At 37.3% G+C, this 11,867-nt stretch overlaps 1 protein-coding gene across 1 annotated transcript; it reads left to right on the top strand.

Annotated features, from left to right (window-relative positions):
• Positions 1–11,308: 11,308 nt before the first annotated feature.
• J3D65DRAFT_145314 (uncharacterized protein) lies at positions 11,309–11,797 on the top strand. The gene has a single exon (XM_066794042.1). It carries the CDS (start codon positions 11,388–11,390, stop codon positions 11,631–11,633), a length of 246 nt encoding a protein of 81 aa, XP_066651085.1. The 5' UTR covers positions 11,309–11,387; the 3' UTR covers positions 11,634–11,797.
• The last annotated feature ends 70 nt before the right edge of the window (positions 11,798–11,867 follow it).

Genomic DNA, 11,867 nt, shown 5'->3' with positions numbered 1-11,867 from the left:
TAATAGTTAGCCATACCTAATACTACTAGTATTACTACTTAATTTAATCTTAAAGTCTAGGCTAGGGTAAGAGGGTAGTAGCTTATTAGAAGCTTCCTTAGAAAATACCTTAAGTAAGTTATAATACTCTTTTAGTACCTTAGTTTTTAGGTCTATAGCCTCCTTAGAGTACTTATCCTACTAAAGATTAAGGTCCTTCTAGCTAATATAGTTTACTCCTTATACCTAGTTAATAGCTTTAGGGTAGTTAGTATTAATAAGGTAGTAGACTATTATCTTAGATCCTTTATCTTTATCTATAAGTATAAACATAGTACTATAGGCCTTTAGGCTATACTTCTTAACTATCTTCTTATATATAGTCTATAAGATAGGAGTAATATCTTTAGTACTATCCTACTTTACCTATATCTTATATAGAGACGGTAGTAGGGCCTTATATTAGATTATTATAGTAATTAATTCTTTACTATAAGTACGCCTAGTATTAGTTCCTATTAGGGGAATTTCACCTTTACCTAATTCTACTAGTAGAACTAACTAGCATAGCATCTTGCTCTCTAATTAGCCTAATTCTACTAGTAGAATTAGTTAGTAAGCTTCTTTATTATTTAATTAGTTAGATTCTACTAGTAGAATCCTCTTTAAGATCTTAGGTATTATCTATAGTTTACTATTTTTATAGAGTAATCCTATATTTATATTTACTAGTTATTAAATCTCTAAGATGCCAGCTCCTATATTAATTATAAAGCTATACTACTTTTAGTACTCCTAGCTAATATATATATTATAATCCTTACTAAGCGGCATGATTATAAATAGTATAGAAAGGTTATAATATAGTCCTACCCTTAAGTAGAAGTTTAATTAGTGTATGAGTTAGTAGTAGTCTTTTCTAGTAAAGCCTATTATAATATAAGGCTTTTCTAGAGGCTACTTATATATGCTATACTAGTAGAGATAATTTACTAATAAAGTATTAATATATATGCGCCCTCTATAACTAGTATCTACTAGTACTTAAAGAGGGATAGCTTATCCTATAATATATATATAGATAATATAAGAATAGGATAAAGAGAGTTTATTACTACTTAATCTATTCTTATCTAAACTATTATCTTATATGCCCTACTCTATAACTTTAAGTGAGGCTACTTATTTTCTAAGTTAGTATTAATAATATAAATATACTAGACCTTTTCCTTAGTCTTATCTAGGTAATTATAGGAGATATAGCCTAACTTATTATAGTTATAGCACTTTACTATAGATATATTATACTTACTAGTAATATCCTTATCCTTATTATCTATATCTTTATTATCTATATAGGTAGTATTAGTACTAGTAGTACTACTACCTTAGCTACTATAGAATCCTCTATATCTACTACGTCCTCTATAAGAAGTATATCTACTAGTATATATATTATTATCTCTATCCTTATAGGTCTTAGTACTAAAGGTATAGTTATAGGCAGCCTAAGTATTAGTAGTCTCTATAAGGAATAAGACTATATTATTAAGGGAGTTGTTATATTAAGTAAGTATAAGGTAGTAGTTACTTTATAAGAGCTTAACTAATAGGCTTTCCTTTATAGTTATATTGTCCTAGCTAGTAGCTATAATAAGAGACTAGAACTTAATAAGGAACTCCTTTAATAGGGTTATACTTTATATAAGAGTGCTAAGCTTAGTAATAGTATTGCCCTATTTATTCTTAATACTATATATAGAGTTAAGCTTATACTTTAGCTTAAAGGATATAATAGTAATAATACTGTCCTTCTAGTACCTAGTAAAGGCCTTGCCTACTTTAGTAGAGAGGTAGAATAAGATATAGGCTATAACTTTAGTATTATTATCCTAGGTAAGTATATTAAGATAGAGCTTAGTATTAAGTTTACTATACTAGTCTTTATACTTATCTAGGTTAGTATTAAACTTATTAGGGTTATAGACTTAGGGCTTAGAGTAGGAGCTACTAGTAGTAGAGTAAATAGCAGCCTTATTATAGAGGGCTTTAGTATTATCCTAGCTTATAGCTAGCTAGTTATAAAGGTTATTAATTATTATATATAGGTTATTAGGCTACTAAGCCTTATACTTATTATACTTATTTTAGAGGGCTATTAGTTTATTCTAGAGCGCCTTAACTTTAGTTTTATACTAATAGTAATACTTATCTTTACTATAGTAGTTAGTAATAAGCTAATTAAGAACTACCTAGTACTTATTATTCTAGCTATTAGTAGTTATCATGTTCTTAATGCCCCTAACCTTATTAATTATATTCTTTATTAAGTTAAGATCCTCTATACTAATTATAACTTACTCCTTAGAAGCTATAATATTAGTAGGTATAGCTATCTATACTGCTTATAGTACTATATCTTATTTTAGTAACTTATCTAGTTAGTATTATATAGTGGCTAGATTTTGTGCGTTATATATATATATAGTAGTTTTAATCTAAACCTATCTAATAGAGTAAAAGAAGAGTTATTAGCTTAAGTCTTTAGCTAGGATAGAAACCTAGGCTCTTACTTAAAGAGATAATAAAGTAACCTTATAATAATATTATAAAGTAGTAAATTAGTACTAAGTAAGGTGAGTTAATTAGCTAATAATTAATAATTATAAGGTAGAGTAGTAGGGAGGATATAGAGCTATAGCTAACTTAGCCTATAGCTTACTTAGGCGCGCATACTACTATATAACTAAGGTTTAGCTAACCCTATACCTTAGTATCCTTATAGGCCTTATAGGCCTTATACCTACTCTACTACCTATCTACTCTATCTACTATTAATTCATCTTAGGATGGTCCTTTAAATACGTAAATAGTTTATTATATAATATAAAATATATTAGATAGAGCTAGTATCTATATAGTAAGACTAGTTAAGTATTATTTAGGGTCTTATTACTAGTACCAGCTAATAGGCCTAATAGGGTAAGGTTAATAAAAAGTATAAAATCCTTATAATAGTAATAAGCTATATCTTCTTCTATAGTATTATTATCTACTAATACTTTATTACCTTTATCTAGGCTACTATCTAATACATCTCCTTTATCTTCTTTACTATTACTACTATCTAAGCTACTAGTATAGTAATTAGGCTATACCTTAGCTAGGCCCTTACCCTTCTAGTTCTAGTATTAGGATTTTAAATTAGTAGTATTTCTAGTACGCTTAGGTAGAGCAGGTAGGGCCTTCTTCTTAGGGTATATAATCTACTTCTTAGCTATAGTATTACTTATATAACCCTAGCCCCCTTAATAGGAGTTATTAGTATTATAGTAGGGATTTTATAAGAATCCTTACTAATTAGTATTACGCGTAAAAGGTTACTTACTTACTTATAGATATACCTTATTATATAGCTCGCGCTATATATACTAGTATAACTTAATATCCTAGATAAATTCTTCTATAGTAGTATTAGCCTATAGGTATAGGATAAGTATATAGTATTATACCTCTATCTTATTTTAAGCCTATATTAATTAGCTATATACCCTAGTAAGGCTAGATACCTTACTATAATAGATATAATCTAATATAAAATCCGCTATTAGGATATTATTGCGTACGCTATATTTATTAAACTTTATTTTATCTAGCTACCTTATAGCTTTATAGACTAGTAATCCCTATTACTCCTATAGTACTTATACCTAGTTATTAATACTATTACTATCTAGGAGTGTATCCTAGTAGGTCTTTATTAATTATTAGATATACTATTTAGTAGCGCGACCCTTAAGGTATTACCCTAAGTTTTTATAGACTACTTATACTAGAATATATTATAAGGATATATCTATAGCTTTAATAAATTACTTAATATCCTAGTAGTAGGTCTAGGTTCCTTTAATTATAATATTACTAGGCTTAAATTTAGCTTCTAGGAGGTATAGGTTAAAGAATCTAACCTCCTTAAGGCTAAACTTTAGTACTAGTAGCTACTACTAGTAATAAGGAGGAAACTACTAATCTAGATCTAGAGTAGTCTATAGACTAGTATTATATAGGCGTCTCTTAGCCTTTCTTTTATAATCTACCTACTAGATTATAGCTCTTAGGCTGTCCTAATTAGCTTAGGCTTTATAGATAGTATTATATTAGATTTACTAGTAACTCTCTAGGGATTTAAATAATTTACCTAATTATATATTAATTTTACTTATACTAGTATTAATTATAGTAAGCCTTATTCCCTACTAACCTAGTAGCTTAGATTAGTTACCTAACTATATATTAAGGTTAGTAATAGCTATATCCTAGGCGCTAAGGTTAGTTTTAAGGTACTAGGCTTAGGCCCCTATAAAAGGTAGTAGGTCCTCTATATTACCCTATCTACTACCTCTAGATCCTTTACTAGATCTACTAGCCCTAGATATTATAACTCTCTAGTAGTATTAAGAACCTATACTTAATTAGCTAGTAGGATAGTATTTAGGCGCTCTAGGGGGTAGGAGTATAGAAAGTAGCTTATATTAGTTATATTATAGTAACTTAGAAGGTTTTAGTAAGGGAAATTAAGTATCTAGGTAGTTAGTATTATACTAGATAATTATATTAAGGGATCTACTATATAAATCTAAAGAGAGGTTATTACTACTTATATTATAATAGTTAGGGAAATAAAAGGCTCTATAATAGCCTAGTTAGTATAGGTTTAGATCTATAGAGTAGGATTTATAGCTTAATATATAGGAGTAGTAAAAATAATTAGAAGGTATATATAGAGAAGATAAATATCTAAGGGATATATTAAAGGAGGGAGTATTAAATAGTTATTATTAGGCGTGGCTAGGTATTAAAGGACTAGTAGATTCCTAGGCAGGTAATAGTAGGCGCGTTATATCTATATTAGGGCCTAGGATCTAGTATAGTAACTACTATTATAGTTACTTAGTTACTATAGTACCTAGTTATTATATACTATCTTTATAACTAGTAGATCTATATAGACTAAACCTATAGAGGGCAATTATACTATACTCCTTAATTATACTCTAGGAAGACTATTATACTAAGGGTACTTATAGTATTAAAGGGTAGATTAGAGTTAATATATATAGTATTATAATATATTAAGGAGTAGTAGGGGTTAAAGATATAGGTACTAGTATAGGTAGCGCGCTTATAATACTAGCTATAAAATATATAGTATCTATAGATTAGCTTATTAGTACTAGTATCTAGCCTATAATCGTCTAGGATTAGCTAGAAGAACTAGGTAGTAAGCCTATAATAATAGGTAGTAGGATAGAGCCTTATAACTAAATCTTATAGACTAGTATACTAATCCTAGTAACCTAAGTAGTATACTTATTAATAAACTCCTATATAGCGCGCGAGAGGGTCTATTAGCCTTTAATAGTAGAACTCTAAGTAATAGGGTATCTAGGAAGAGCCCTACTAGCTAGATTCCTTATACTAGCCTAGATCTTAGGAGGATTAAACTATTATATAAAGGTAAAGATTAACTAATAGGTTAGAGTAAGGAGTAGATCCTAGAGGGACTATAGGCTAGTATCTAAGAGGTTCTATAATTACTAGGTAAGTAGTTAAAGTTTTATAGGTAGTTCTTATTACTCTATAGTTATTAAGGCAGACTAGATTAGAGATTAGATTCTAGGTATAGAAGGATCTTAACGCGCTATTAATATAGTAGAAGACGTATTACGCATTTAGATCTAAGTAGCTAGTATAGTAGTAGTAGAAGTAGTATAAAAAGAGGTTTTAACTTATAGAATAACCCTTTTTAGCTACTATATATAATAATCTAACTAGATATTTATAGTACTAATTTAGGTATAAGAGTTGTCCTATTACTTAGGCTATCTATATAGCTAAAGTACCTATCCCCTATAACTACTAAGCTTACTAAGCTTACTCTTAGTATCTAATAGCTATACTAGATCCCTATAGGATCTACTACTATACTTATAGCTAAGCTTATAGAGGCCTATAAAGTTAAGATCAATTAGTACTACTATAATAGAACCTAGTATAAGTACTATAAGCTAACTAATATAGTACTTCTTCCTATTAAGTAGGTATAGAGTTATAAAGGGGATATAGATAGACTACTAGCTTTATTTAAGGTATAACTTATTATATATAGTAATAAGTAGTACCCTAGTCTTAACTACCTATAGATATATATAGTAACTATTTATATAGCTATATTAAAGATTCTTATTACTTTAGCTATTATTAATAATTAGTATATCTATTAAGATGATATTATTATAGTATTTCTAAATAGAAAGATAGACTATTCTAGTATTTATATTTATATACCTATAGGATATAAAGAGTATAATAAGTATAGAAATAAGATAGTTAGTAAACTAGTAAAGGCCTTATATAGCCTTAAGTAAGTACCTCTCCTTTAGTAGTTAGAATTTACTAAGTATATAATAATACTTAGATATAAGCCTCTTAAGGCTAATCCTTATATATTTAAGACTCTATATAGTAGCTACTTAATTATCTATATTAATAACTTATTATACTTATACCTAAAGCTTAATAGTAGTATTAATACTATAAAGAAGGATATCTACTCCTATTATAATATATATAACTTAGGTAAACTAAAGTACTACTTAGGTATATACTTTATTTATTATAATAATACTATACTTATCTTATAGGACCTATATATTAAATTAGTTATAGAGAAGTATAGTATTATAGGTACTAAGCCTACTCCTATACTAGTAAAGGTAATACTTATCCCTAATAATAGTAAACTAGATCTTAAGAGGATAGTAAGATACTAGAGTATTATTAGTTCTATTAGATATATAGCTAATATAATATATCTAGATATTACCTATACTACTTATAAGCTATACTAATTCTCTTATAACCCTAGTACTTACTATATAGATCTTATACTTTATTTACTTTAATACCTAAATAGTTATTAGAACCTTATAATTAGGCTTAATAGTAGTAATTCTACTAATAGTAGTAGGCTAAACCTTTATAGATATAGTAATACCTTATATAGTAATAACTATAATTACTACTCTACTAGTACCTATATCTTTATAGTAGCTAGTAGAGTAATTAACTATAAATCTACTAAGTAGATAGTAGTAGTAATAAGTATAATATATACTAAATATATAGTACTTTTATCTATAGCTAAGGAGGCTATATAGCTTTAGAAGCTACTAAAGTAGCTCTCCTATAATAATAATAATAATATTAAACTAGCTAAGCTAATAAAGATCTATAGTAATAATACTACTTTACTAAAGCTTACTAGTCTAAATAACTATAACTCTAATAAGATAAAATACTTTAATATTACTTACTACTTTATCTATAAGTATATTACTATAGGTAATATTACTACTAAGTATATACTAATAGTAGATATAATAGCTAATAGATTAACTAAGGTACTTAAACCTAATAAGTTTACTACTTCTATTAAGTAGCTTAGACTTATCCCCCTTAATTTAGATAATTAAATAACTATATAATAATAACTTTACTTAATTTATAAAAAGGGATATTATTAGTTCTAATAGTAATAGAGAATTACTTATTTTTAATACCCCCTCCCCCCCCCCTTTTAGCTACCTTTTTCCTTACTTATTTACTTTATTTTTACTATTTTAGGCTACTACTTACTGCCTATACCTTATAGCTACTAAGCCTTAGGGGGTGTAATAGAGGATAGAGTCTCTAGTAGGTAGTAGAGTTATTAGATAGCTAAGGTACTAGTCTATAGATAGTCTAGTATGGTGCTGCTATAGGTGTTATCCTAGATAATTTCATAACCTGACTCACCTACTCAATTAATACACCTTTGATTTCACACCTTCGTCGGCCTCAGACCTCCTTCAGCATCACCAATGTCCAAGGAGAATCTGAATCGGCTGGCGCCTTCGACAACAGAAGCATGTCTGCCTTCGACACCGCGCGACACTCGGCGTCGACGCGCCGCCATAGATGCACCATCTGTGGCATGCAATTTGTGCGCATCGAACACGTCAAGCGCCACACCCGCACCAACACAAGATTTAGAAGCCTTTTGCGAGCACAATGTGTGGTAGAAAGCTTTCGCGTCGCGATCACATGGTGCAGCACCAAAAAAAAGCAGCACACACCTTCCTCAAAAAATGTCAGCGCAAAGGCCAAGGACAAAGACAAGATCGAGGATGAGGACAAAATTAAGGCCGCCTCGAAGCCCTCTTAAACACCATCTTCAATGCAAGTGAACAAAATCAGATCATTAGCCCGCCGCTGCCGCCTGCGGTAAGTGGATCCCGCGTTATTCACCCCATCATGACCTACCGAGAAAGAAAAAGAAATGCCCATGGCTAATCTCAATCAGGGATAAGCAACAGGGACTCGAAAGAAGAACAGAATCCATGACTTTTGCGTCATTGATTTGTGGTTCAATCTATCCCGCACCATTACCACCACCACCACCATCAGCAAAGATGGCGCCGCCGCCGCCGCCGCCGCTACAGACTGCCGCACCCACGAGGCCGTGGAAGCGGGCCGCAGCGGCCGAGAAGAAAATCCACGACGACCTGGCGCAGCTGCCAGGTGCGCGAGCCGACGGGAGGAAGTGGAAGGGTCAAGGACACCGAGGTGAAGAATTTCGGTCGTCGCGCATCGCCTCGTTCTAACTCATCTCTTAAATTCCCTCCCCGCTCAAAGCGCTCAATCGCAACGTCGTCGAGCAGCAGCTCCTCTGAAGAGCCCTCCAGCCGCGAGGCCTCTCCCAATCCAGCGACACGTGGTGGCCGCGAAGAAGGGCCCACTTGGTTTTCAGGCATTCCAACATCGCCGTCGGGCGGGCTCAGGTACGCACGCGGTGGGTCTCGCTGGAGCTGCTGGCTGGCGGCGAGGACGCAGATCGAAACCATCCAACTGCGCGGCCATCTCCCCCCTCATGGGCACGATCGATCGGCCGACGCCCCACCACAAGACGTCCAACCTTTCTGCGTGCGTCAATTGCTCGGATCGGTGATGGTGAATGAAAATTGGCTGAGCGCGGGCTACCGTTACCTTTTGGGTCCACCTTGCGCCTTTTGCTTTGTAGTGCCTTGCACTCCGCCACAGTCTTTACAGTAAACAATACGTACAAGTTGCTCCCCTTCCATCTCTTTCTATTGTGCTCGAGAGTCGAATCCAACTCGCGGCCAGCCACGTTCGGAATCTGCTCGCGCGAAACAGCTCCGGAAGGGTGAAAAGAGCGCCGTTATAAAGAGAAGTCTACTTCATTCTGGTGATAGGGGTAGGACGGCGTGAAGACCATTAGTGACGCTGTGGGCTTGTTTGTCTGACTCGCGCTCTTGGGTCTCAACTGGATGCTTCTTTGTCGCCGCTCTTGACGTCTCCTGCGGTAGGCCTGCCGTTATCCTCGAGATCAGTCTGTACAGAGCCCTACATGTTACCGCCGATCTGGTTGGCTCCGCCAGAAAGGTTGTCGTCTTTGTTGCTCTGGGAGTTCTGAAATGCAGCCAACTTGGATTGCTTGACGCTGTTAGAAAAGACGCGGCCGTTAATCACCTTGCGGGAAGGAGTTGAGGCCGCAGACAGGATGAAGAGAAAATCTTGGAAGTTAGGTATGCATTTGAGGAGGGTAGAGTATCCCCGCTCTCATGTCTTCATCCTAACTACCAAACAAGCCGTTTTACGTTTTGGCAGCCCCAGCGCCCCTGTCGCCGTCGGCATTGAGTGTGCCGCTTGTGTGGCGTCCGTCTCCCTCGTCGCCGCGGCACCGTCTGCGCTGTACTTGTTCGAGGTTATTGGTTGCATCAGCATACAGGTGAGGAATTACACGCGAGAATTGGGGTCTCAGGAAGGAGGAAAGACGAAAGCAAGGACGCTTGATGGGTCGGTTTCGAGTCTGGTGCTGGTGTATGTTGAGTCTGGCGTCCCCCGCGCGTTTAGAGTTGGATAAACTACTGGGAGAATGTCGCGCCCTCGTCGCCGTCGGCATCGTTTGCGCCTCGGGGTGTGCGCGGGTCTCCGCAAGCCTCGAGTCGACGACGAGCGTGTTATCAAAGGAGCAAGTGGAGGTCGGCCGGTTGGTGGTGTCAAGCCTTGTCGAGCATTCGCGGCTTGAAGCGCCTTGTCAAAGCATCAGCAAGACCAAGTCCGTAGAGGTAGGGATGAAGTGCAGTGACAGTGAATCAAGATATCCATGTCGTGGGTTGTGCGAGCAAGGACATTCAGCGAGCGAAAGATGCCCAGGGGTGCCAGAGGACGGAGGTTTGAGAATGACGCGCGAGCGCACGGGTTGCGGGCGCGAGATATATCAAGACGGCTGTGACAAGTGGTATTGACACGCAAGGGAACAATGAAAAGCCGTCTCTGGTGATGAAAGCTCGAGGTTAGCGGTGGATTAGATCTGAGATTCAACGGGTCGCTGAGGACTTGCAGGTTGGCATTTGCGACGAATGCTCAAGATTCGCAGTGGACCTTGAGTCTGAGATTGAGCGGCTCGCCGAGGACTTGAAGGTCGTGTCAGAATCTGTGCTTGGCTTTGCGCGATGAAAAGGCCACCGTGAAGTGTTTCCAGTGGTCTCGCCCACGTCGGAGAATGTTGGTTGGGAAGAGCTGATGCGGACGAGGACGACGCGCCGCATGGCCTGGCGTGATTCACAATGATGGAGCTCATGACAGCGGCAGTAACAAGTACGTGTGGCAATTTCAACGGAAGAGAGTCCGTTGGTGGGTGTTGAGACTAGGAGCTCCTCGAGAAATCGAATGCTCCCGGAGGGACTGGAAGCAAAGTCGAGCAAGGGGCTGCGCCTGGCAAGGACGCTGCCTGTCGTTGGTCAGATCGTTTTCTCTTGCCCTTAGTCCAGCCTAGCCGGGGCCCAACCATCAAACAACTCGCGGGAAGAACTGCATGTAGCGCTGCATCCTCCCCTTGAGGTCGGCGACAAGCCCTGATTCTATTCGTCCCCGCTGGAGATACTTGCTACCGCTGCGTGCGGCCCCCACCTGTCAGCAGTCTACATATGCTGCATCAAATCAGCCTCGGGAGCCACGTAAATGAGGACTCCGTAGTTAAAGTCCAGGCTGAGAGCCGCTTGGAGTTCAGCGGGTGGATGAATCAACTCAGACAATTGATAGGCGATTTGCAAAGGTCGAGGCTCGGCCCCATCTTGCTGTCCAATTTTCCCATCGAGACGTCTCCAGAGGGCCAAAGACCTTAGAGTACCTACACGACCGCACCCTATGCACGCCGCAGGTGCAAGTCAAGGTGCTTGCTTCTCGAGATGCAAGCCCTGGGCGGCGAGTCGATTTGAGTCAAGGTCGCGAGCGATTCCTCTGCGAACGCCGGCGCGCGGACGGAATCATACTCGCTAGCGGGAATGGCCTTCTCGCCAGCGGGATTTGCCTTTTCGCTGGCGATCTCGCTAGCAGGAAGCACCCCCGCTCGGCATGTGCCTCCTTCTTTGAATCGAGGCAAACAAGGGCTTTTCTGTGTTCCCGGCCGTGTCTACGCCTCAAGGTCGAATTTCTCTGCCAGCGTCACAGCTTTTGCGACGACGACGCCTATTTGCCCCAGACCCTGCGGATGCGCCGCGCCAGTTGGATGTCTTTTTGCGTCAAGGTGACGCGCTTGGCGTGTATGGCGCAGAGGTTGGCATGTTCCGTCCATTGCACCATGTACATCTCAGTGGTATCCTGGAGCGCCTCGATCGCCGACGCCTGCCAACGTAGATGTTTTTCCCGGGGCTACTTCGCGCACCTGCAAGATCTGTCAGTCATGTGGACCGGGCGAAGGTGGATGCAAAGGAAAGGTGTGTAGAACCTGCGCGGCTCACGTTTGTGCTGACTCCGGGCCCTTG

The sequence above is a fragment of the Phyllosticta citribraziliensis genome, assembly GCF_038025025.1.
Source record: "Phyllosticta citribraziliensis strain CPC 17464 chromosome Unknown J3D65scaffold_13, whole genome shotgun sequence".
Taxonomy (NCBI): Eukaryota; Fungi; Ascomycota; class Dothideomycetes; order Botryosphaeriales; family Phyllostictaceae; genus Phyllosticta; species Phyllosticta citribraziliensis.
The sequence above is the reverse complement of the archived record's forward strand: the minus strand, read 5'-3'. Positions and strand labels throughout refer to the sequence as shown.